The sequence below is a fragment of the Pseudonaja textilis genome, chromosome 3 (assembly GCF_049901715.1).
Source record: "Pseudonaja textilis isolate UNSWEBS1 chromosome 3, rPseTex1.2, whole genome shotgun sequence".
NCBI classification, from domain to species: domain Eukaryota; kingdom Metazoa; phylum Chordata; class Lepidosauria; order Squamata; family Elapidae; genus Pseudonaja; species Pseudonaja textilis.
Window position 1 is genome coordinate 55,847,661 of NC_141992.1, and position 26,970 is coordinate 55,874,630.

The 26,970-nt window shown below is 37.2% G+C and overlaps 3 protein-coding genes across 11 annotated transcripts in view; 1 reads left to right on the forward strand and 2 right to left on the reverse strand.

The window, feature by feature from the left end:
- TOE1 (target of EGR1, exonuclease) overlaps positions 1 to 19,291 on the forward strand; it is a 37,991-nt gene extending 18,700 nt beyond the window's left edge. Inside the window, exons 1-8 of one of the 4 annotated variants that reach the window (XM_087929812.1) lie at positions 11,909 to 11,982; positions 13,445 to 13,565; positions 13,719 to 13,759; positions 15,019 to 15,115; positions 15,543 to 15,701; positions 16,594 to 16,853; positions 17,731 to 17,905; positions 18,323 to 19,291. In XM_087929812.1, coding sequence (XP_087785938.1) covers positions 13,455 to 13,565; positions 13,719 to 13,759; positions 15,019 to 15,115; positions 15,543 to 15,701; positions 16,594 to 16,853; positions 17,731 to 17,905; positions 18,323 to 19,090 — 1,611 coding nt within the window. In that variant the 5' untranslated portion in view covers positions 11,909 to 11,982; positions 13,445 to 13,454 and the 3' untranslated portion in view covers positions 19,091 to 19,291. Of the gene's footprint in view, positions 1 to 11,908; positions 11,983 to 12,817; positions 12,999 to 13,246; positions 13,566 to 13,718; positions 13,760 to 15,018; positions 15,116 to 15,542; positions 15,702 to 16,593; positions 16,854 to 17,730; positions 17,906 to 18,322 lie in introns of those variants that run through there. The other 3 variants (XM_026707011.2, XM_087929813.1, XM_026707009.2) reach the window with 3 other exon arrangements.
- On the reverse strand, positions 25 to 12,817 carry MUTYH (mutY DNA glycosylase). Of its 6 annotated transcripts, none has more exons than XM_026707014.2 (16): positions 12,579 to 12,817; positions 10,999 to 11,096; positions 9,723 to 9,844; positions 9,588 to 9,627; positions 9,273 to 9,346; positions 9,099 to 9,140; positions 8,891 to 8,962; positions 8,260 to 8,373; positions 7,559 to 7,656; positions 5,122 to 5,266; positions 3,834 to 3,921; positions 2,924 to 3,115; positions 2,186 to 2,328; positions 1,382 to 1,543; positions 627 to 674; positions 25 to 156 (listed from the first exon to the last, which is right to left on the reverse strand). In XM_026707014.2, the coding sequence occupies exons 2-16, from the start codon at positions 11,087 to 11,089 to the stop codon at positions 28 to 30; spliced, it is 1,560 nt and encodes a 519-aa protein (XP_026562799.2). In that variant the 5' UTR covers positions 11,090 to 11,096; positions 12,579 to 12,817; the 3' UTR covers positions 25 to 27. The 6 variants fall into 6 exon arrangements, with proteins under 6 accessions (XP_026562799.2, XP_026562798.2, XP_087785940.1 ...); XM_026707013.2 differs by lacking the exon at positions 12,579 to 12,817 and adding an exon at positions 11,917 to 12,054; XM_087929814.1 differs by lacking the exon at positions 12,579 to 12,817 and adding an exon at positions 11,908 to 11,990.
- Positions 19,292 to 20,887: 1,596 nt separating the features above from the next.
- The window catches only part of TESK2 (testis associated actin remodelling kinase 2), a 54,101-nt gene continuing 48,018 nt past the window's right edge, over positions 20,888 to 26,970 (reverse strand). The window contains exon 11 of the mRNA XM_026707008.2: positions 20,888 to 26,307. Within this exon, the coding sequence (XP_026562793.1) occupies positions 25,304 to 26,307 (1,004 nt within the window). The 3' untranslated portion in view covers positions 20,888 to 25,303. The remainder of the gene's footprint in view (positions 26,308 to 26,970) is intronic.

Below are 26,970 nucleotides of genomic sequence, written 5' to 3' on the forward strand. Positions count from 1 at the left end.
TTTTTTTTCTATTCTGCTCCTGAAGAGTCAGCTATTGAGACCAGTTCTAAAAAATGAATGCAAAGAAAGCAGCTTCTTGGAAGAACCACTCTGTTCTTCAGGCTTTAATTGGCTGGTCCTGAGAGAGTCTTGTTTCTTCTTCTTCTTCTTCACAATCTGTACAATGATACACAGGTAAAGATTTAACAGAGAAGACCCTGCAAACAGTCACCTATTTCATTCTTTCCCACTTGCTACTGAAAGCCAGCGTTCCCCAACCTTTCTGGGTTGGCGGCTGGGGTGGGTGGGGGAGAAAGGGGGATGGTTTTGTGTGAGGGGAAGGCATGTGTATATACGTGCACGGCTTCATTTGTGTGAGCCACGAGCATGTGTGGGGCTGCGAGTGCCGGTGCCTGCCGTGAACACAAGTGGGGCTGCAAGTGTCAGCTGCTGGGTTCCAAATGGGCCCAGGCCAGGGGTCGGGGATTCCTGCTTTAAGCACTACTGTGATTAGTACCTTGGTCAATCACAAGTTAATCACTGACGAATTTGGGGACTTACTTTAAAAAGAAGCAAGAGACTAGTAATAGGAAGCAAAACAAGGCATGAGCAAAAGCTGCTTGGTTCTATCAAAAGATTAAACTCACCTGGGCATTGTTCATTCTACAGCTCCATTTTTCATAAACGTTGAAGACCTGAAAAAGAACACAGAAACTATATACTCAAGTAATTCTAGGGGCATTTTTAATGTGGAAAGTATGTGGCAATGTTCAGCCTATATATACTAAGCCTGAAAAGGATATGGGACTAAGAGCAAGTTCTGTTCTCAGGAAACCAGTACATCTGGTTCCATTTTGTAGATGCTCATATATTGTGCATGAATATATTCAGAAATCAGTCGGTAAAAGTTTGCAAATGTATCAATGATGAGAAATTTTGACATAGCTACACACGAACTTATCAATTCTACTGCAGAACTTAAGAGACATCTATGAGGCCCCAAGTTGTTACACTGACAGGCTGAGTGTCTGCATAGAGTTGGTTCTAATTCCACAGAGAGGTGGGGAGACAGGATGGCTTGTCTGCACTGAAGTCTTCTATTAACATTCTTTGGATGCACATTGTCTGAACAATGAAGCAAATGGTATTCATATGAAATGAAACAACTGCAATTTTTAAGTCTACCCTCTTGTCACAAATCCCACTGGATGTCTCCAGGCTAATCAGGAGGAAGCTGGGATAGAAGAAAATGGACTGCTATGTAAATTGTTATGTATTCCTACCGGAAAGGCAAAATACAAATATAACACATTTATCTACATATTGATTCCTCACATACAACTTTTTAGAGAAATGTAAAAAAGCCCACTATGAAAGTGTTTAAACTTCAGATTTTCCGTACCTTTTTCATAGCTGTGGAGATGGCTGATATCTGAAATTCTGCTTTAGTCACCCATCGGGATGCTGGCAGTTCCACATTCTTATTCCAATTTTCCTCATCTTTGTCCACATTCAAAAAATAGATCAGGTATGTTTGGCGGATATGGGAGAAGATATGGAGAACCTGGGGAAGCAGTGATATGTGGATATGTGGATGGATCCTGTAACTCAATATTATGATGGGCAGAAGGAAGACACTGAATGGTACAGATAGAAACTAAATGCCCTAAGGCGAGGAATCCTTGGAGTTCTCTTTTGTAATCTTTAGTCTTCCCTGCTTTGAGACAAGGAGCTGCAGGGACATATCTGGATTTAGGAGCAAAGATATGAAAAAAAATATTTTGCTGCATGGAACCATACTTTATAACGATTTGGATAAGGCTAAAATTTATATTAAGATCAATATTTTTGTAACCTTGCAAGTTTTAAAAGTCTTAGTAAGACAATAAACTGATTAATTCTGCTGCTCACATTTCTGGGGGAACCAATTTCATTTCTATGTAGCTATCTGGTTGCAACCTTCGCTAATTTTAATATCCAACAATCATTTCCCAAATGTAGTACACTCATCTTGGTTCCATGCATCTACTCTACTCTAAAACTTTACTATAACTGTAAATAGCAAAAGAACTTCTAATGCTGCCCCAAAGTGAACTGGGCTGAAGATCCAAAACAGAGCAAAAACATAGGACAAACTTGTTGGAAGACTGGCTAACAATGGCTGATTATAAAAGCATTGCCAATTCCTATCTGGGATCCAATTTACCTCTCCAACATACTGTAGTTGCCTCACTGCCAAGTCATTGCCAAGTGAGGCGAGGAGGTGATCTGTCAGAATCACTTTCTGTTGCTTTTCCTGCCCTTGTTCAAGGAGGATGCTAGGAAACTCCCACAGTCCAGCTAGCAGACCTACAAGAAAATGTCTAATCAGTGCAATTTAATATAACACAATGGTTACATGTGTGAATTTAAACTCTGCTTTTAAAAAAAAGCTACTGAAATGCTGCACGCTTTCAACTAAAACATTATTTCTATAGTAACTATGTAAGGAATGAGTATTCTCTGTTAAAAGCAGTCTTTCCCTCACATAGATAAAGGAATTCAATAAACTTTATTATTCAAATGTGTTTTCAATAAGAGTGGAAAAACATGACATTAATCAAAAGATGTTGGGCCCAGATGTTGGGCCCACATCACTGGATAGTATCTGGAATGGACACACAACCAAACTGGGTCTTGGTTCAGACCTATAGATGCTCACATATTTGTAGTTTCTTATTCTAAGTTACCAAAGTAAAATTGGCTTCTTTATCCTAAGAAGAGCCCCTAAAAATTTTCAGAGAAACAATCCTTCCTGGTAATTTCTTCTTTTTAAAATAATTAGACAAAAAAATACTTAAAAATTAAGATCCAAATTTCTATAACTGCTACAGAACTAGAGCTGGAGATGTAAACATTAGTTGACAATGCTTAGCCTTCCTTAATTTCTTCTTCAGCTGGTTACCTGAGCTGGCTCTCCTCACAAGAAAGTACTCTGGATTCCCATCACTGCATCTCCTCTGCAGCACGCATGTGGCTGTGTGTTCTGTTCTGGGCTGCTTCTTGGTAGTCTTTCTTGGGAAATTAGTGACACCAAGGCTGGGCTCCCATGGTACTGAAGGGGGCAGGCAGAGGGAACAGCTCCCTGAGACAGCAGCTGATAATGAGAAGGAAGCAGCAGGCGATCAGCCAAACTCTGAAACTCCTGCTGATGGCAGGAGTAGTGCTCCATTATAATCTATTTTTATGGACATCGAGGACAGGAAGGTTTGTCTTGCCAAGAAGAACCACAATTCCTTTGACTCTGCCCATCCCATGGTGACAAAGTTCAACCAACCTCCCACCCTTCCTTCCCAAGAAAGCCTTGAAAGCCTAATAAACATAATAGAACAGAATACATTTAAAATAGTAATATTAGTAAGTATAAAGTAACACAATAACACAAGGATGTTATTTTTATCCTACTGCCATGACCTCCATATCCCATGATTACATTCAAAAATGAAAGTTGAATGTCCCCTGCAGCAAACACAACCTCAGTTTAAAGATGCAAACTTTCCAAGCCTGTAGGCTGTTTGGAAGCACACCACACATTCAATCCACTTTTCCCCATAAGGACATTGTTAAAACCTTAATAATGAAAGTAATATGAAGACAAAAATACAATTTCTCTTGAGGGACTAAAACTAGCTGATTTGAAAGCATGATCACAATTGCCCCTCCTTATGCATCATCAGGACAATGAAGCAATGTCTGTGAAGAGAGGTTAGTTGGGAATGAAATTCTGAGAGTCTTCCTTGCATTTATGAAACCTTAATTTTCATTCTCAGTATAAACAATCATCCTGGTAACAGAAATTCTTCATTCGCACTTACCGCATTCCTCCATATCTAACACAGGGAGGCTTTTAGAAGCAGTTTTTCCTAACAGTCTCTTGGTGGAATTTAATCGATCCTTTTCCACCTGCAAAGGATAAAGGGTTTTTGTACTGGTTAAAGTGTAGAAAGAGGGTGCAGGTGACAACAGTGAGAGACATATCTGGAAGAACACAGAGACCTGCCTATTTTAGGGTTCAATTAATCATAATTCCAAGTAAAAAAATTGGACTGCAAAGTTTTGTTATGCAGCAGCCTTTCTTGTACAATTTTTAAAAAATATATAAATAAAAACCATTCACTTTCCAAAGGTGAAACTTCAATTTTTAGAACTTCTCAGGTGAAGCATGGACACTAACTTCACAAGTGATAGAAAAGCTAAAAGTGGCACAAAGCTCCATGGAAAGATACATGGTTGGCATTACAAGGCAAGACAGAAAAACCTGCACATGGGTAAGTGAACAAACTAAAGTATACAATATCATCAAGAGAGTAAAAGAATTAAAATGGAAATGGGCTGGCCACTTAGCAAGAAGAACTGAGGGCAGGTGGATCCCACTTGATAAAAAGCATCCACAAGAGAGACCTAGAACAAGATGGATCTACAACATCAGCCAAGTATTGTGGGCCTAGGTGGCAAAAAAAAAAAAGCTTGGGAGTGTTTTGGTTGGAAATATGTGGAAGAGGCCTTCATCCTGCAGTGGATAGACAATGGCTAAAATGATGATGGCCATTAGTAAGAATTCTGGGAGTTGAATTCCAAGCAACTAGAGTATGCCCAGACTGGGGAAGGCAGTCAACACTTTAAAAAAAAGAGTTGTAGTAGAATTGCTATATGGAAGAGATTGTGAACAATTATTTACATCCTGGTAAATACAAATATAACAAAGCCTTACTAGTAGGGCCACGTTTTAGGGTAACAGTGCAAGTCTATCCAAACACACTCAAAAGTAAATCTAAGATCTTGAAGAGTGACTTATTTCTGAATACATATGCATAAGGCTACAACCTTAAATCATACTAAAGCAACACGATGCTATTCAAGTATATTAAGACTACAACTCCCCAAATTTCCAGTCTACAGAGGGAGGCCGTAGCGCCTCTCAGTCTCAAGATTCATACATGATCCTATCTACTGTCTTCCTGGAATACTCCAGACATGAATATGGACATGGTGTTTTAGTTTAAGATACAAAGTCAATGCACCCCACCTCACAAAGAGCAAAGCCTCCTTCATATCATTCTTGCAGATCTGAGTGGAGCATTCAAACAAACAGGGTGTCCTTACTTGATGGAGAGCTCTGCAATGCTGTTTCACTGGACATTCCATGCATAATGGGGTCTTGGGAGTACACACAGTTGCACCCAATTCCATCATTGCTTGATTAAAATCACCTGGATGGGTCTGGTCAACCAGAGTGTGAGCTAAAGCCCTAAGAACAATAGCATTGTTATTAATTAATGCTATACCGTAGGGGAGGAATTCAAGTTGGAGAAATGGATGATTCACTTGTGCAAAAGACTGTCCTGCTATTCCCCAAATTGCATTGCATACAATTTGGCATCAGATGAGACAATCCTGCACTCTATGGAATAGCTGAGATACAATTAATGTTTTTTTCATGAACTAGAAACTAAATAAATGTGGAGAAACAAGTACCATATTAAAAGTTATGTTTAGTTTTCTCTTCAACCTAAGAGTATTATATACTGTTATATAATGTATGTTATGTACACAGAATTTTAAGTATATCAAAACCCTGACTTTTTCCATTACAACCAAGATTTCTCCACAACTTTCCCAAATCAAAAAGCACTACCATATCTTCTTTCTCCAGGATGTATGCCATCATTTATAGCATGCATGATGCAGCTCAAATATTACATTGTAACCTGCTTTCTAGGAAGTGACATTCCTTTTTGTTATTCACTATTGTAATTGCTAAATCTTTGCAGGTACAGGTAGCTCCCAACTTACAACACTTCATTTAGTGACCACTCAAAGTTACAACAGCACTGCAAAAGTAACATGGCCATTTTTCACACTTACAACCAATGCAGCATCCCTAAGGTCATGTGATCAAAATTCAGACACTTGGCAACTGACTCAAAGGTCATGTGATCACTTTTTGTGACCTGTTGACAAGCAAAGTCAAGGAGGAAGCCATATTCATTTAACAACTGTGTTCCAGCTTAACAACTGTTGTGATTCACTTAACAATGGTGGTAAGAAAAGTCGTAAAATGGGGCAAAATTCACTTAACAACTGTTTCACTAAACAACAAATTTTGGGCTCAATTGTGGTTGTAAGTCGAGGACAACCTGTATTAACATTACCCATCATCTGTAAAACCTCTATAAATCCTTCCTCTGGTGTCTGATGTTAGTTTACCATTTTGGAGTACTTTGGACCTAAATTATTAATTAGTATGAACTTGTATCACTTCACATTTTTTATTTTACTAACTCCAGGATGGATTGTAAGAAAAACCTGATATAGGCTGTCCTTACCTTACGATCATTCATTTAACAACCGTTTGAAGTTTACAACAGCACTGAAAAAAGTGACTTACAACTGGTTGTACATAAGACCTTCGCAGCATCCCCAGAGTCACAATTACGATTTGGGTGCTTGGTAACTAGTTTGTATTTACAACAGTTGCACCATCTTGTGATCACCTGACTGCCATTTGTGATCTTTCCAGCCAGCTTTCAACAAGTAAAGTCAAGGGGGAAACCGGATTCATTTAACGACTGTCTGATTTGCTTAATGATAATGACAAATTTGGGCATGATTCCTTTAACAACTGTACGTCTTAGCAGCAGAAGTTCAGGTCCTAACTGCAGTTTTAAATTTGGGGCTACCTGTACGAATACTAGTTGCTCAGCAAGTATCTTGTTTATCTTTTTATTCCATTCTATAAAAATCTAACATGTTAACATGACATGAAGACAAAACTTATTGCTAAGATATTAATGTCCTAATACTTGGACAAAATATTAGATATAGTTATGACCCTCACATGTATATCTTGTGACTAAAAAATCTTGATGTATTATGCTTCCTACTTCAGATGCAATGGCTATGGGGAAGGATGTGCAAATTAGCACCTCTGTTAAATAAAGAATAGAAAAAAGCCTATTTTGTTTAGAAACAATTCATTATTTATCTCACTGTAAGCCACAGGAAAATCTGCCCAACAAATATTTGCACTGAGCCAAGTTTAAAAAGTTATCTACAAATGAATAAGAAATTACTCTTCCTCTATAGAATCTGATGGTACAAACACATCATTTTAAGAATCTTTCATTACATTATTTCAATAAGGATTTTGAGATCTCATAGTTGTGGGAAAATTTTAAAAACATGAAAATTATGTAGCCTGGAAATTTAGCTCCCTTCCCCTTCCACTATTTGTAGGTATGCTATCGTCATTTTTTATAGATACTGTTCATTCCTCAGCACATTGTTTAATCCAATCCTAAATGATTCTTGTGTGATTTATAACTTGCTTCCTCTGCAGGAACTCAAGGCAGTTGTAACTGGGATTTCTCTTCATTTCATCCAGCAACAATCCAGTGAGCTACACTGGACAGAGACCTTTAAGTCCTCTTGACTTCAAAGGGACTTCTTACATGCAAAGGACTTTATTCTCTATTTGTATGAATTATTGCTTTACAGATCTTTAGTGCCTTGTAGGAATGAAAGTAAAGTATTTCCTTACCAGAGTGTGTCTGCAGCAGCTGAATTGGCAGGGTCAGTGCCAATGGCTCTTGTACGACACAAAACTCGAGTCACATTTCCATCTACCACTCCTGTCACCTGTTTTATTTTGAACAAAAACCTATCAGTTCATATGCTTGAGAAAACGTGCGTCCAGGAACAAATGAGAGAGAAAATGAGACCTTGGATATATAAAGGCACCTACAATCTGTTTGAATCAACTTCATGGATTTGAAGAGACTGAATTGACTAAATTGTTTAAAAAGTTATAATAGCAATAGCACTTAGACTTATATACCACTTTATAGTGCTTTACAGCCCTCTCTAAGTGGTTTCCAGAGTCAGCATATTGCCCCCAACAATCTGGGTCCTCATAATCTTCCTACTCTCCAGAAATTACTTGATAGTCCTAAATAAACCAAATGCATTCAGCTTTGGGGCCTATATTTACAAAATGAGGGATGATAATAGTACTGAGCTTCCTTACAAGGCTGCTGTACAGGATTAAAATTAGAAAACAAATACAAACCACACTTCTATCAAAATAGATGAAGCCTAAAGCTGCAAAAAGGCAATTAGATAGAAGATATTTGGAGAGCTGGGAATAATCATTTTTGCAAAACAAAGACATAGATGCCCAATGCTATCTTCCATATGCACCCTAAAGTGAGGTTAAACACCCAGAATGATGGCAAATGCTACCTGGCCAAATGCAATGGATGCAATTGCTCCTGCAGTGTACTTTCCTACTCCTGGCAACTGCTTCTGCAGTTCTTCTGCTGTCCTTGGCATATGACCTTCCAGTTGTGACACCACCTGTAAAAGACCAGTGGATAAAGCAATCAAAGCAAAGGGAAAGAAATGAATGTCTACTATACTCTCAACAAGTAGGTTGTGTTGTAGCCATAGTATTTTCAACACAAATATGTTTTGATTAAAAAACCACATCTCTTAAGAGATTCAGACATGCTGTTGAAGGCTAATAGTTTTTTAAGATGTTCCCAACCATGTTGAAGTTATGTAGGATCTTGAAGACCTGACTTAGTGCAATGTGTTGGATGAGCCCATTTATAATGATTGGAATGTGAAAATGACTGTTTAGCCTTGGATGTTCTTATTTAAATTTATTAGCCACCCAACTCTAGAGGAATCAAGGATTGGGATTTTTTTATTTGTTGATGGCTTGTTTTTGGATTTAATCCTATATGAACTGCCCAGTCTCAATTTGTGAAGTGATTATAAACCAAATAAATACAACTATCTTCTTGCCAAAATTAAGTACCACAACTCATTCACCCAGTAACTCATTCATGTTGTCTAAACTCTAAAGTACCTTATGTGCACCTTCCTGGAGCCGTTTTCCTCGAGAATAGTAGCCAAGACCTGCCCATAGTTCATTCACTTCCTAGTCTCAAACAGAAATGAGGAAAAAAAAACCAAATTAACCCAAGAAGGATAAGGTCATACGCATAAACTTCCTTTTCCCTTTACAGTTAATAAATGCACGCATATTCATATAGATATATTTAAAATCTTTTTACCTCCAATGAAGCTTCAGCTAAATCCTGCAAGGTTGGCCATTTCTACATCACAAAGAAAAACAGGTGTTTATTTACTGGCTCTGCAAAGCAGAACAAAGGCACAAATCATTCAGAACCCAGAACGCTGGATAATATAAATGTGAATTTGTCACAAAGAAAGGAGCTCAGCATCACCTGCATCCAACGATTGTAGTAATTAATTACTGAAGCCACTTGGGTTTGCTGGAGCATGATCTCCGATACCCACACTGCAAGCACAAAAGGAAAACAGCATCAGAGAGTGCTGATTAAAGATACCTAGATCAAGGAAGCATGATAAAAGAGATATGCCTCTTAACAACTATATTAATAAAAAATAATATAAAATCAGATACATGTTACCCAAGTCAAACACCAATCAAATCAAAATTTTGTTGATTAGAATTAACCACATTTTTGACATTTAATATAGTTTGAGACCTCCTGAAAGAGATGAATTATTGCTCTCACCAGCATATGCTCGTCTGTCATCATCAGTTTCAGTTGCAGCCTGCCATAGAAGAACGGAACAGCAAGAATGAAAACCCAATACAATTATCTGCTTATTTTAAGAATATTTCTGAACCACTCCTTATTTTTCCATACCAGTTTCCTCCACGGCAGATCTCGTTTACATTTACTGTACCAAGATAGCAGTCTCTTCTGAAAGTCTCGGATTTCAACTGCATCACTGAATGTGTGAAATAAAGGCTGGGAACGTGGCACCTCTGTGGTAAAGAGAAATTAACATTTTAAAGTTAGCATTTCTTAGGGCTACATTGAGGGGGCAATCAATCTGGAATTGAACTTTTTTGCAATTTTAGTCTCCAAATGTGTAAGCAAATAAAAGATTAAGTTAGGAGTGATCACCTCAAGAAGATAATAACACTTTAAATTATATTTAATTTTATTCAATACAATCAATAGAATAGAGCTGGAAGGGACCTTGGAGGTCTTCTAGTCCAGCCCACTGCTAAAGCAGGAGACTCTATATCCGTGAGGGTGAACCTATGGCACGTGTGCCAGAAGTGGCACGCAGAGCCACTTCTGCTGGCACGAGAGGTCGCCCAAAAGAGCTCCACTTCGCATGCACGCACCCCCCGCCAGCCAGCTGATTGTTGGGTATCTGCCATGCATGTGTGGGGAGAGATGCATGTGTAGGAGATGCGCATATATGCGCAGAGGCATGCGACATGCAGGGGGTTGCATGGGCAGAGGCACGTGGGAGACACAGGGGTTGTACACTCATTGCATCATGGGTGCAGGCATGCGAGCGCGCAGTTTTGGCACGCAACGTGGAAAAGCTTCGCCATCACGGCTCTATACCATTTCGAATAGGGCTGTCCAGTCTTTTCTTTAAAACCTCCAGTGATGAAGCACCCACAGTTTCTGAAGGCAAGTTGTTCCACTAATTAATTGTCCTTATTGTTAGATTTCTCCTTAATTCCATGTTGCTTATCTCCTTGATTAGTTTCCCTCCATTGTTTCTTGTCTTGCCTTCTTGGTACTTTGGGAAATAAGCAGACCCATTCTCCTTCGTGGCAGCCCCTCAAATACTGGAATACTGCTATCATGTCACCCCTAGACCTTCTTTTCTCCAGACTTGCCATAACCAAGTCTTCCAACCATTCTTCATGTTTTTGTCTCCAGGCATTTAACCATCTTAGTTGCTCTTCTTTGCATGTTTTTCCCCCAAAGTCTAAACACCCTTTTTGTAGTGTGGTGACCAAAACTGGATGCAATATTCCAGAGGTGGTTTTAATACTACCCCTGCATCCATTTTTGGTCGCCACATTACAAAAAAGAAGAGACTTGGGAAAAATACAGTACTACATTTGTTATTGTCTGTTTCTTGAGCAAAATCCTTGTGTAGCTCCATTACCTTTGTAAAGTACAAGTCCTTTTTTCACATTTCTTTGATGATTTTTGGATTTTCCCAGATTGCTGCACTTTGACATTTGGCGTTTACTCATTGCCAAGCTAGGGAAGAGCATAAAGTATATTATTATTAGATTAGATCAAACTCCTTCCAAATCTAAATGTAACAATTTGTGCAATTATCTGTATAAATACTCTGAATTGCACCAAATTTAGCATACAAACCAGATAATCCAAATTACAAACTGGGCAATCTGAAAAAATATGCTGTAAGGAGAAATCAGGCGCTACAAACCAGTCTTTTTTTATTCTTGAAACGGACTCCCCTACTCACATAAGAGAGGTGAACATTCTAAAGCACATACAAGGACTTCACAGTGCAAATAAATATTATATATAGCATTATATATGGCCCTGTGGCAACCAAATCTCACTTTTTGAAGAGTGCTATTCCCCTTCAATAATCTGAATTAACGCAGACTATTCTAGCTTTCCATGCCTAACAAAGCCGTTGACTCCTCTAACCACGTGCCAACAACATCCGTGTAGGAGGATTGTTTTGTTCTTACACCCTCAAAAATGGGACAATTATTATAAAACAGACGTCCTTTCAAAGGAGGCATACAACGTTTCTCTTTTTCCCCCTTCCCTCTTATCTGTACGACTCTTTGTAGCCACAGAGCCGTCGCGGAAACACTACCGGCTGACCATGCACACAAACAAAACAAAACACGAACTACACAAAACAGCAGATTGAAAAGGAAAGGGATGTACAACGCCCACCAACCACAGTGCTACTGTAGGAAGCACAAAAGCCCAGTCTCTCCAATGGTTACGGTACTTTTCCCTTTATCGATAAAGGTCCCTCTTTGGGCAGAAGTGAAAGTAAAGGACAATTTAAGAGGATTTTTACCGTACTCACGTGTTTCTTTCCTACAACTGGAGGCTATGCACTTTCTCACGTAATTCTTCCTCCGTATACAAAGAGGTGTGCTTCTAATGGAGAGAAGGGACGAGGTTCTTTGCAAGCTGCCCTGCAATTAATATTTCAAGCAGCAAGTAGACCCGAGACTTTAGTTTGTGTTGTTTCCGCAGGTTTTGCGATTTGGAGGCGCGGAATTTTAACTCGGCGGAAGCATTTGGGGAGGAGCAGAGGCTAACTCTTTTTCCATATCATTTTTATAAATCATACCACCAGGTTTTATTTACGTGGAAGTCACTTTTCTTTTTTTCCCCAGTGACTGATTGAAAAGCTAAGATCTTAGTAGCTAAAGCCTGTTAGGAAAAGAATTAATCCTTGTTAACCTAGTGCTGTTCATTTGATGAAAAACAATCAAATGTCAGCATGCCAGTTTATATATAGTGTGACTGAGTGGCTTGATATTATTTTGTAATTCACATATTTTATGCTTATACAGCTGATTTTTTTTTTTAAAAAACCACCGAGTTGTTGATAAGACTGCAGTGGAAAATCTTTCCTCCCACTCGGCAGTTTTTGTAAAAGACTTAATCGAAAAGTCCGAATGCCAAGTCCCTTGGCAAGTCCGAATATAATATTTTTAAAAATAGTTTTAAAATACATACTTGCATTTATTCTCGGCTTGTGGGTGGGGAATCCGCTTGCAAAGTTGGCTGTTTGCAAAGTAGCGTTTACCCTAATGTGTCGCAAAATGAAAATTTCTGATGGCCTCGGAAGTTAGGTTTTAATTTAAAAAAAATGTGCAGAAAGCACCACAGTTGCTAAACATATTTCCCCATCGCGTGCGAAAAACTTTTAAAGCATAATTTGAATGGGACTCCTGTTTAGATGATTTTAAATAACTGCGCTAGCATCCAACGAAAGGCATTTAAATAAACAGCTACATATATGCGCCATCAGCAGGGGAAGGACCCCTGAATTCACAACGCGCCGGAAGTTTAAATGGTATCAACGGCGGACGAATTCTACCAAGCCTTTAAGGGTAATAGAAAATCTGAAACTTCCAGGGATTGATACAGTTGAATGTGAGTTCCGGGATTTTGTTTATTTTTATTTTTCTCTCCTATATGGTTTTCCCCAGGCAATTTAATACCCAGGAACGCAGAGAAGAGAGCTCTGCCGAACGCAGACTGCTGCCGCTTAGACATTGGCCATTGCAATATGACTTTTTGTTAGAGCTAACATGTCAATCCTGCACAAATCCGGACGACCGGTAGATGGCAGCAAAGAAAATTTCCTGTATTTCTGCCATCTTTGCAGGTTGTGTGGATTTTTGCAACTCAGACATCTTAACTTTACTTTTTTGAGCTTTGATGGAAGAGAGAGTGTAGGTACAGAAAATGTATCAGTTCTTTAAGTTGACTAGTTGGCAACCTTTTGCTTATTTTACTTTTTCACCATGGCTTCCCCAAAACAAAGTTAATACCTGGATTATTAAAATAACGGATCATATGTTTTTTGTTCCCAACAGCTGTATTATAATGGCCTCTTTAAGGGTGCCCGTCATTGATGTCCAGGATGACAATTTCAAGGAGCTCTGGCCATCCATGCTTTTGGCTATCAAAACTTCCAGCTTTATTGCTGTTGACACAGTGAGTAAAATTGCTCTTTATTGGTTTTAACTTTGGAACAAGAGAAAAGGAAAATTGCAATCAGACTTATGAGAATAAGGTAAAATGTATCCCTAATTATTTTATGTAGTTGCATCTTTTACTGAAGACTGAAAGTGTTATCTTTATCCATAGGAACTTAGTGGGCTTGGAACAAGGAAGAGTTTGCTGAATCAGTAAGTACTGTGCTACCATTCTTTTTCTTTTTAAGTAGTATGGTCAGGGACTCCAGGTAATACCAAATTCTGAATGATCAATTTTTTAATGTTGGGACAAATATTTTTTTTCACAATACTTACTGAATATACTTTTGTCAGATTGTTAGATAGAAGCATTCAATAGCTATAAGATAGAATTGATGACTTGATTAAGATGCGATTATTTAAGCAATTGGCCCTTCTGAAAACATAGACTATGTTAGCTATAGGCATCACTACATGGGTCTAATACTTTTGGCATTGGGGAGGATCTTTGTCATGTTTAAAGTTAGGGGGTGTATTCAGGTTAATGACAAGATTCTGTCATCAGATCAGAAATCATACCGAGTATTGGCAGCTGCTTTATAATGTTCAGGTTATTGGTCCATCTAACCCAATGTAGACAATACTAATGATTTTTTTAAAAAAAATTTTATTAATTAAAAAAAATACATAAACAAACTAAACGTAGAATGTAATAACATAAGGCATCTTTTCTGAAGAAACCAATAAAACATCTTATTTAAAGACAGAATAATTCCAAATTATCACATTTCCATGCAAACCCAATTTAATATATATATTTATCTTATCTATTCAACTTCATATCTTATCCCAACTTCTCTTTATTTCTCCCTTTCCTTCTACTATTCAATTATATTTCTTTTGCCTTAGATTATGTATATTCTTTATATCCATCTGTCTTATTTACAATTTCATTATTCTCTTCCAATGTTCTTCTACATTCTTCTAAAATTTGATTAATTCAGATATAGACAAACAAAACACAAAACATAAATACATAAAACTTCTTTTTGGAAAGCGGCTTACCCCAGGTTACCTCTTTTTGTACAGACATAAATCAAATTCATGCTCACTTAATATACTATTTCATATCTTATTTGGCATTCTGTATTTTCTATATATTTTCTCTCCTCTATTCACACTCTTAATTCTATTATATTTATTTCATCTCAATTTAAATAATTATACTTGTATCCTTTGTCCGTTCTCTTTCAATCATCTATTTATCTTTTCTTTCTAATACAATATTTCTCCTGTAATCACTGGTTGAAGCACGACAGCTTTCTATCCCCTAAATTTAACACTTGGAATAATACATACTTTCCACTGATTTTGCTATACAGTACTAATGATATTTGCAGGGATTTTCATGCATTCTGCAGATTAAATTCTCTGTCTTTGCTTCTTATTCAGTTACCTAATGTTTCTCACAGGTGCATTGAAGAACGATATAAAGCGGTTTGCAATGCTGCTAAAACACGCTCTGTTTTGTCTCTTGGAGTTGCTTGTTTTAAACACCTTCCTGACAAGGTATGGTGCTCGTTTTGTGTCTAGCCCTCTGTGAGGACAAGAAAATCCTACCTACTGATGGAGAATATATATTGAAGGCAAACCTTATAAATTTAAATATGATGCCTGGTGTTACTAGCATTAGTTTATAAAACTTTTGAATTTTGGGGGTATTCTTGTATTCATGTAAAAGAGAGAGAATTCAATTTATTACAGTTATCCAAAAATAGTAGATTGAAACATAGAAACTTAACAAATATCTTATTCTGTGTCCAGCTTTCTCAATTAAGATTGCTTACTGTAGCTGAAATCAGTGCTGGAGATTCTCTGTGCCTGATAAATATGTGCATGTCATATAAATGTGTATGAATGTATGTATGAGGTAGATCATCCTCCCAATGCAATAATTATGGTCCTCAGTTTCATTGAATTGGCTTTTATTTTGCAGACAGAGAACACATATCTTTCCCAGATCTACAACTTGACCTTGCTGTGTATGGATGATTACATAATTGAACCACAGTCAGTCCAATTCCTGGTGCAACATGGCTTTGACTTCAACAAGCAGTATTCTCAGGGCATTCCCTATCATAGGGGCAATGATAAGGTACAAGGATTCCTTAATTTAAGGACTAAATCTGATGGAAATGAAAGAAACGTGGAAATGGGTTTGGACTTCTTACCTAGTAGATTAATTTTTTAAAAAATAGCTATTGCAAGGAAAGTTACCAGTAGTAGCATTTTTCTGTGAGATTGGAGACCTTACTGATAAGACCATATTTAGAGGATGCAGTTGTGGGTTCAATGAATGGTTTAGTTGTTAGTTAATAAATGGTAAGCATTGCCTATCCCTGTGATGGCAAACCTATGGCATGCGTGCCAGAGGTGGCACGCAGAGCCATTTGTGACAGCACGCAAGCTGCAGGCAAACTTACCTCACTGCTCATGTGCACACCTCATAGCTGATTTTCGGGCGGTTTGAGGCCTTTTTCGGCCTCCCAGAGGCTTCAGGAAGGCTTCTGCAGGCTTCTGTAGGCTTTTCAGGCCGAAAACTAGGTCCGGAAGTGATGAAACGGGCCTAGCTTTCAGCCTAAAAAGCCTGCAGAAGCCTTCCTGAAGCCTCTGGGAGGCCAAAAAAGGCCTCAAACCGTCCGAACATCAGCTGTGAGGCGTTTTGCAGGTAAGGGGGCAGTGGGGGTGGGGTGGGGATTTTGCACACATGCGTATGGGGCATGGGGGGGCGCATTGCCTTCTGGGTGCTGGCATGCGAACATGAGCATGCAAGCATGCACACAATTTTTGGCACAGGAGCCCAGAAAGGTTAGCCACCACTGGCCTCTGCAATACTTTAGATTAGATTATATTTTCTTTCGATAATAGGTCTAGAAGAAATAACCTCTGGCATCCCGTTTGTCTATCCAAATCTAAAGGACTGTCAGAAGAGGACTTTCCGTATTGGGATGCCTAAATAACATTTTTTTCATTTTCTTTGCTCACAGGGAAATGAAAATCAGAGTCAAACAATTCGTACTTTTTTCTTGGAAATAATTCGAGCAAGAAAACCTATCATTCTGCACAATGGCCTAATTGATTTAGTTTTCCTCTACCAGTGCTTCTATGCCCACTTACCTGACAATCTGGGCACTTTCACTGCTGACCTTTCAGAGATGTTTCCAGCCGGCATCTATGACACGAAATATGCCTCAGAATTCGAGGCACGCTTTGTAGCTTCTTACCTAGAGTATGCCTATAAGAAGTGGTATGTATCCTTTAATAAATAAATGCTGTAAACACCATGACAGATGGTAGAGTTGCATTACTCCTCTCCTGTTTTTCATTTACATATAAAATGCTTCCAATAACCATATGACCAAGTAGTCTGAAGGTTAAGAAGATAATTATAATGATTAGTCAGTTTTCAAGCAGCTTATAGATCATTCTGTTTATATGTATATTGGGGGAAAATATTTAAATATAGTACTTTTAATTGTCCTCTTTTAAACTGTTTTTCTTTTGTGAAAATGTGGGAGGGAAAACATTAGAAATAACTTACACAAAATTTTGTGTAAGTTATTTCTGATGAGCCATTTATGATTACCACTGGTTTTATTACTCTTCTGAAATGAATTTTAAAATCTTTTTTCACTCTCTGCTCTGGTGACTATACTGACTCAGAATAAACTAAAGTATGGCACGAATTGTATGCCTATCTGCTTTTTATGTTCTCCGTGTGTTCTAGAAAACATGAGAGGAGATAGGAGTAAACTTGTTAGCATGGTAGAATGAAATAGGAATGATAGGAACTTTTTCTTTTGGTTGACTAACTGGAGGCAAGGGTCATCAGGAAAAATACTAGTGACAATTAGCTGGCAATAGCATTTGTAAAACTCTACCGGTAGACGAAGAATGCAGTTCTTCTGTAACTCTGTTCTTCTGTACAACAGCCCTTCTATGTTTATTTTCATCTCGATGGCAATTCTGTATTTGTTTTGAATTGATTTCCCACCCACCCCACCATACCTCTTTTTCTCAATTCTCTAAACCTTTTGTATCATCATGTAAAAGAAAAGTAAGTCCTGAAAAAATACCGATTATCTCCATACAATTGCTACTATTATACTGCTCTTGAATTTCAGCAAACGAGAAAACTTCAGGTTGAAAGACTCCAACAAACCGTATCTCAGCATAGAATTCTGCAGCTATCCTGCCAGCATAGATGCCTATGTTGAATACCGGTTCTGCTCTGTGGCTGATGTCAGCCAGGCTCAAACTGACATCGCTAACAAAATTGTCATCTGCCAGCCATTTTCGGTTAAGTATTATTGGGTCTTTCATCTACATTTTAGGATCTTAAAAATTGTCTATAAAACCAAATTGGAAATAACAGTTTTAGTGCCTCAAATGTTAGATGCAGACTATAAGGACAAGCTATTTTGGATAAAAGAAGTCTATCTTGTTAGATCAGCCTTTCAGATGTTTTTTTGGCCATTAAAATATGTTACAAAGAAGCCAATTTCTTTTAATTAAATAGGTTTTTTTTTAAAAAAAGAACAAAACAGGAATTTTCGCTTCATTCAGGAAAGAGCTCTCCTTGGGATCCAAGTGAGGTTTAGAATCAGTAGTTATGTATACTACTACTGTCTAGGAAAGATTGACTGGCTTCCAATCATTCCAAAATTCTCAGAAATTTTTAAAATCTATCCTAATAGTCTTCCTTCTCCTTCGCAGGCTTATGGCTGGTGCCCAGATGGGTTGAAATGTACACAATCTCACAATATTGATCTAATAATTAATGAGGATGAGAATCAGAAAGAATCGAAGCGGAAGACAAGAAAACAGAAATGGAAACGGCGGAAGAACTTAGCAGAGTCAACAAAAGTTGAACTGAGCAGCCCTGTGAATGATGTACAGTTGGCTTGGGATAAGGAAAAAGGTTCCCCTTCCAAACAGTCTTGCCCTAGTAACTTGATTGCTCCTATTGTAGATAGTGCAGATGCAGAAAGTGTGTCTGGTAATGGGGAGACTTCAATGGATGTGGAACAAGAACTAGTTTCCAACAGTGCAGTTGATGCCAATGTTGATGGGAATGCTGCCATTGCCACAGACAGTGAGAGTATCATTTCTTCACCATTCAAAGATTTCCAGCAGGAAAAGGCAATAAGAAGCGAAGGAGCAGAGCCAAAAGTCCAGTTACAGAGCGATTCTGCAGTCACCTCTTTGCCTGTCACAGATACTGTAGCACCATCTAACTGTTCACGGGGGAGTATTCACCGGGCTGGCTTTGATGCCTTCATGACAGGTTACATAATAGCCTACATCCAGATGGTCAAGAATGATAAAGAGAGAGACTCAAATGACGGGCCTTGGTTACCAGAGTGCCACAACAAATTGTACCTTAGTGGAAAGTCTGTGCCTCTTCAGATTGTGAAAAGTTTGTTTTCCAAATCTTCCAAAGCCCACAACCAAAAAATGAAATTGGTATGGGACAGTAGTTAGAAGTAAACATCACACTGCTCAGGATCACAGATAACGCTATTACTATCAATTGTTTTCTTGAAGCCGCAATACTCAAACCAGAGCTGCTAAAGAGACATTAATAAGACGATAGAATATGTGCAGCTGCCTGAATGGATTATGGATTTATTTTTAAATGTTTGTAAAATTATGTATTAAATTTCCTCATTGGAGACAGAACCTTTACACTGTGGATGAAGCATTTCTTCCCCCGTCCCCCAAATGCTTAAGAAAGCACTTTCTTTGACAAGGCTGGTGCACAACTTTAAAAATGGTTTCCCATTTGTTGTGTGTTCATGCTCACACAATGCTGCTTGGGGAATGGCAATGCATATATGAGAAGACAGCTGGCATCAGTTTTCAAGCAGCCTTGTAAACTCGCCCCCAATAATAATAATAATAATAATAATTAATAATATGCCTTAACCATTCAGAGAAATGCTTTGGTTTTAACCAAGGGAACTGCAGAAAAGCCTTTTTACATGATTACCTTGCACCATCATCCTAATGTTCCTAAGGTCAGGTAGTTGGATCTATTCCCTGCTCTCTAACGTCCATGTCTTCAGCAGATGTTGTGAAATCATTACAGCTCTTCGTGCAATCTAGATGCCTGCTTTATTAGACTTTCCGATTTATAGACTAGTACTAGCATTAGCTGCTTTTCAGAAATCCCAGCTTGTAGAACCTGACCAGAATAGGTAAGAAATGCATTACCCACCTTTTAAAACCCTTCTACATTCAGGTGAATACTTGAGAACAGTTATTTTAGTTTTTGCTTAACTCATTAAATTTGAAGATTTAAGCCCCAACTCTACCACAAATATTTTAAATCACCATTAATAGGATTCATTTGGCCTTAGACTAACAAAGGAGACAAGCTTGTCTTTTACTAACAATATAATATGGAATAAATGACGCATTAACGTACTATCCACACGTATTTGAAAATCTGCACTGAAAGCAAACACCTATTTGAATCATATTCTTTACTGGCAAGAATGAGGTAGAGTTTTCAACAAATCTGAGTTTGTCTAAAGGATATGGAATGCATACTTGAAATTTCTAATCAAACTTTCTGAAATTTTGTGGGACTTTTGTTTTGGATAATGAGAATGCAAACGTTGAGTACCAAATATAAGTCCATCTATTTTTATAGCAGCCCAAAAGAGATTGCAGTCATCTAAATCCACTACAAAGCTCTCAAGGCTTCAGAAATCTAACTGAATCTGGCCTACCATAACAGGTGATCATTGATTTTCTTAGCAAGCAGCTGGTTGTCTCTACTCTTTCTGGATATCCTTTTGGAATCATGCTTTGTCCTTAAATGTGATTTATATTATACTGCTTGTATATTATACCCCTTAAGATGGGGTAACAAAAAGTTAAGGAAAAGATAAGGAATTTGTGCCAAATTGTCTGGGTTTTTCCCCCCACAGTTCTATTGCAGCCTTATTTTTCTAATCCAAATTAAGCTGCTTAACTGTTGAGAAGAAACATTAATGCAAGATGGAGTTACAAATCAACTTAAGGCCATAGGCTCCGAGTCCCATTCTAGTATAATAATTCAAAAGGATATTTTATTATTCTCTGCCATCATCAATTTTTGTTGAAATAAAATATTGGTGTTTTCCTTATTAAATAATGTTTAGTTTTTTTGTATAAAAATATTTGACAAACTGGAGGCTTTTTATCGGTTAATTTATTGTGCCAGGTCTTCTTGCAATACAGATCATCAAAGTTATGTATTCCAGTTCCACACAACAAAACAGTAATGAGATCTCTTGGAAGCTAAAAAATGATTTTTTATTAGTCTTATCTGTTCCAGATACATTGCTTGGGAAGCATTATTTGATAATAACTTTAGTGGGGTCAATAATGTTCAACTTTTTGAAAACTGTTGCTGGGGAGAGCAATGAAGTAGCTAAAGCTTGTCATTAATACCAAGTTAGGGAAAAGAAAGCTCAAGCTAACTGGATAGCTCTAGCCAGATGTTGTCAACATGTGGGAATGGACAGCAAAATGACAAAATTTGAAATCAATGTAAAGTGATGCAGCAATAGCACACAAATTTTATATAAATGTTAATACTTACATATTTAATTCTAGGAAAAACTTTAAAAAGAATTGAATAAAACAATAATTTTGTATTTATCTGTATTGCAAACATATTTGATATTTGAACGATAACTGTTAATTGTGAAATCGAAAGGTAAAAAGCAACCAAAACAAGAACTGTTTTTGGTATAAAAAAAAAGATTTAGATCTTTTCACTCGTTTTTTTCTTCCTTTAATGAGGTATAGAAATGGGGTGGTAGGTTAAAAGTGGTGAGTAGGTTTTATTGTACATGCCCAGAGTCCCTCTGTGAAGGAGATGGGCAATTAATTATGATAAATAATTTAAAGAGTAGGGAGACATTTTTGCTCAAAATAGAACCTTGAATCATTTAGTGAAAGTTTACTGATAATTCTGTCCTTGACAAAGGCAATTAACTTGAAAACTTAAAAGGATACATAGATTACTTGGAAGTAGAAATAACCAAATTAATAAGAGCATTGATCTGTATTGTAAAGGAATTCCCATGTTTTGATACTTGTTTATATGAAAGCATTTAATTTAACAACATAGCAACATGGCATTGGCTTCAGTTATTAGCTTTTTAATATAAGGTAACTGCAGCTTACATACTATGAAATGTGTGTCTTGTCTGGAAACAAATATTCAGATAATCTACCACCATCATTAATTGCTGGTGAATACACAATTGGAAATCTGAAACAAGTGAAAGCACAATAAGGAATTCTTCTGGAATGAGACAAGCTCTTTTGGAATCCGACTTTAACAGAAAAAAAGTTATCACTTTTACAACAAAATACTGGAATGTGTGAATATTAAGTCCGAATGGATGTTTCCCATTTTATATTGCTCCTTTGCGTCATCAATTTTGTCTTCTCAACCACATATTTAATTTTCTTTTGACAGTGAACTGGGGAATGGTTTACAAAAACTGATAAAGAAAACTTGCAGATATTTTAAACTACGTTTATCTTTGGTTACTTTTTTCAGTTCCAGTGAAATATACTGTTTATGTAATTCTAAGGTGGAGGGAAATCAGACATGAATCAATACATACAAATCAAGATTTGTTTTCTTTAAACATTCATAAATATCCGAAGTATTAGAAAAATGTTTTTTCAAAAATCCTTTTTCTGGCAGTGTTAAATTATACACATGCTATAAATTTTTTTCCTAAGCTTTAATGACAAAATTTAGCTATTTACAAACAGCAAATATTAAGACATAAAATTCCTTCATAAATATGAAAATAGATCTTATAAAGATCTATAAACCTTAAATCAAATATTTGGCTACCTCAAAGGTTATTTTTGCATAGAAATGTAGTGACATGCAGTATAAACAGCAGCATTAAGTGCAAAGAGGAATTATTCAAGTGTCTAGTTAAACTGGCAAGAAATACCAGTGTTCTTGGACAAGATGCAGCAACCAAGAATCTATTGTACACTTTTTTTCTACTCAGATATCAATTTGCTAAATACATGTATTCACAGTCTTTCATCAGTTGGCCACACGAATAGCCTCTAATATGCTTATTAAATGTAATTTAGACAAAATTAATGAATTAAAAATAGACTGAGGATCTTAGAAGTGTTTTCAGGTGGCTTATCAAAAGCAATAGGCATCTTTGTTAGCAAATCAAACAAAAGCAAAACCATCTAGTATCATTGTGTTTGTACAAATTATGCATTCATTTGGCCACATTCTGTATAGAATACAGATGATGGCCCATAGCTGCTCTGCAATGCTGGCTTTCCATAGGATGTGATAACAGTGTTTACTATTGTATATGAGGACAGTTTTACCTTTATATTTAACCATCCAATAACTGTAGTTATTGCAGTCTAGAAAGACTTACTTTGCATCAAGGATCTAGGTTATCACTAACATTCTATTAAGAAGGTAGAGCAACCACAGTAGGAATCCATCATCCCACTCACAAGGTACCACTTCTTAGAGTATGTAAAAAACAGGAAAATACAGGGGGAGGGGGGATGTGACCAGAATAGAATTTACCTACATAAGCAGTAAAAGTGAGAGACTGGAAGGTTACAAGAGTGGAATCTGCAGAGCAAGTTATAAACTAATGCAGGCAAAGAAGTGAAATACTTTCTGGAAGTGAAATGGCCTCTGAGATACATTGCATGCTTGGTGCTTTCCAGAGCTGAGCATAAGTTACATTCATCAATTATTTTGCTTTGGATGGGGTGGAGGAAAATGCTACCAAATTCAAAATCACACCTGTTTAAGTGATTAGATTTTTTAATTGTTTAAATAAAGCAGCCTGATAATAACTACTGGGATTCTTTATCACTAACCCCGAAAGAGGAAACAACTAAACTGGAATGTGGTGCTACTTATTTTCAAATGAATAACTGAGAAGACAGTAATTTTGTTGTCCAGCTACTGGAAGGAACTTGAGGCTGTCATGAATGTCTATAAATAAACATAACTTGCAAACTTGGTCTGCTCAATATTTGTGACTCTTCTTTTATTGCTTCATATTTTGTGAGGATTTGCCTTTTCTACAGTTTAGTTATGAGGAATGAATATGAGGAAATCTATGTTCACCAGAATTAATTTCAAGTGTATTCTAACTAGAGGCAAGATATGTGAGTTTAATACTTTTTATATCATCTGTATTCATTCATATTAAGTTCTGACCATGTAATGCTGGTCTGGATGTCCAAAGGGACTTCAGTATAGAGATGTTATTTCTGTAGCTTCACTTTAAAATTTGCTTTCCAATTGAGAAATTTCAAGCAACTTATCTACAGAATTTATATAAATTGCACACATAGACCATGTTTCTGTGTGAGCTCATAGACTAATTGAAGACATGCATGCAAAACTGGATTTTTAAAATATGTTGAAGAGAATTCTTCCATGCCAAACATTTGATGGTGATACATTTCATGCTTTTATAATAAAGGGAATGAGGTTATTGAAGAAATGAAAATATTCATCTCATTTTATTTCATGAACAGTTTATTCAGAAACGGAACTCTGCTGTTCCTTCAGTAAGTGGCTAATGGAAAATTTCCTTTCCCGCGAATAAAAACTGGACAAGCAACTAATAATTTAAAAGGAACGCCTGAAGTGGGAATATGCTCAATGCCCCCACTGTTAGCAACTGGATTGGAAAAGGTAAGGGAGCTATTGTAGCCAAATCTCATCTTATTTAATAAATTTTAGAGAATTCAGATGCGTAGTCTTCCTGTTTATTTAAAGCAAGAGTGGGGAAATATGTGCAAAACATTCTATTTTGGAACATTTTGATCCAAAATAGGATATTCTGAAAATGAATCAATCCAAAAATGTTTTCTTCCAATCATGGACCAAGTTTTTTTGAGTATTGTAGAAATGGTTTGATACGTTGAACTACTTACAGAGTAGCTGGTTTTTTTTTTTAAACTAAAATTCCCGTGACAGAAAGTCTTGTACAAATATTTGGGTAACCAGTGGTAATAGTGAAATCCAACTCATCAGCCCTTGTTAATGGCCAGAACAGTTGTGGTTGTAGTCCAGTAAGGTCTAAATCAACTGTCTTTAATTTTAAGCAACCTCCAAAAGTATAAACTTCAATTCCCAGAGTATTTCAACAATGGACATTGTTCAGAATACTTGGGTTTAAAATTCATACTTTGAAGGTTGACCAGGATAAGACCAGTTTAGGATGATCTGCCCCCAGGGTACTACTTGTTTTAAATATAGTCCATATAAATATTTATTGCTGCTTGGCATTTACTGCTAATGAGACAAAGATTTTAAAGGTTCAAGGAGATACTAAGTTCTTAAAAACATTTAACAACCTAAACAGTATGAATAACACAAACAGAAACACAGAGAGATGCCCATAATCCCACTATCTCTATAATTGTGACCCTGCATAAATCAGGCATTCAACAGCAAACCTTATTCCTATATTAGCGTTTTCCTGAGGTATGCTGAGAACTCCTTTCATACATCCTTGCATGCATACAATCTCTCATAATACATTTTAGAATTATCAAATGGACTGGTAACATTGCTACACGGTTTTAGAGACATTTGACACAAAAGTTAAAACCAGAGTAGTTAGTGGGAGTGTATCATCATCACCATCAGCCAATGGTTGACTTTTAAATGTCACATTTCGGCTGTCCACTTATTGATGCTGATGTGTCTGAAGGCAGCAGAGAAACATTTGAAGTGTCGCTATCTACCACTTCAAGGAAAGTAGAGTCTCTGCCTTGCTGTGAGGAAGGATTAATACTGAGCAACCGTTTAGAAGATTCCAATTTAGCGGAAGGCATATTCCTTTGAGTTTCATCTTCCACCTCCATTTCTTCAGAGGTGGTACAGCTCATGAACATTTCTGGGAATTGATTTTCTGGGTAGTCTAAATTGTGTACTAAGATATTAGCCACTTGGCCAGAAGTGTCTTGCAGCACTTGTCCCTCAGGCTTCCCAAGTTCTGCCTCTTCAACGGAACATTTTACAGAAAACCCATTTTTGTTTGGAGGCTCCAATTCATCAGAACAATCCATTTCCTCCTCTTGCAGAAGTGGAGGATGACGTTGTTTAACCTGGAAAGGGGGGATCTCAGATACACCGTACTTATTACTGCATAGCAGCCTCTGGCGCACCTCAGCCCCTAGCTGGGTGGGATCACAGCTACTGACCGTTGAAGAGAGATCTCCAAATGTATTATAATCTTTATGAACAAATTCCGGAGAAACTGGAAGTGATCTGCTTCTCCTCCCAGGAAAGAAAGAAGAGTCTTGCCAATCACAGGCATAGGTGTGCTTGAACAGCGGCTGGCTCATTTTTGGACATCCTCTTGCTTCTGGAGAGTGCAGGTCAAATACAAGAGATATCACGGATTTGCTAGGCAAGTCAAAAAATTTTATTTTCCCTCCTTTCAAGTCTTCCCTAGAATTGAAAGGGTTGACTTTTCGGCTTGCCCCTTTGCTTGGTGTATAATATGGGTCCTGAACATTTATCTTGCGGGAAGGTTTCCGAGAGAAGATGTCTGACTGACTGCGTGATAGCCAGATGTTGCGCCGTGGTCGGGGTGATTTAGGTGGAATCTTGTCATCCAATGAGCTCAGCCTTTTGATACCTTGTCCCCTCTCTAGCAATCCTACAAAATAAAATCAGATTTAAATCCACACATTACTTCAGTGACAAATCTGGACTCATATACACACAATATAAATGTGATATTCTCCACAACCATACACCCTTAGGAAATCCACAAATTCTCATAGAGCTCTTCATCATAAGAAATGATTTTTCAAACAATTTTGTATAAGCCATTTCTATAGGCAGAGAATGCAATCTATCACATATTGTTATATTTTGTCTTTATATTCTTCTACGTGCCTCCTAACCCTCAAATGCATATAAATACTTAGTTAATATGACAATAAATATGTTATTTTCCAATTATTTGTATACTCTAAAAAGTCTTCCCAAGAGTGAAAGTTAAAGAGGACACTCCCCTTTTAATTAAAAGACAGAAGTAAGGTTTCCCTAGAGCAAAAGACACCATTATGCTGTGAAAAGGGCAGGCAAACAATAATACTTCCCTGTGGAAGTGGTTATATTCCACATCAGCCTTGAAACAGCTCATTGTTCAATGTAGAAACTAGGATACACAGCACTTGAGGTTGGGGGAAAAATCTGTTAAATACATTTAGATGGAAAGTGTTTAGCTACATTGCAAAAAAAAAAATCCTTTTCCTTTAAGATATCTGAGTTTATGCTTAAGTTTTCCTAAGCAGAACAAATACTAAAGTGACAC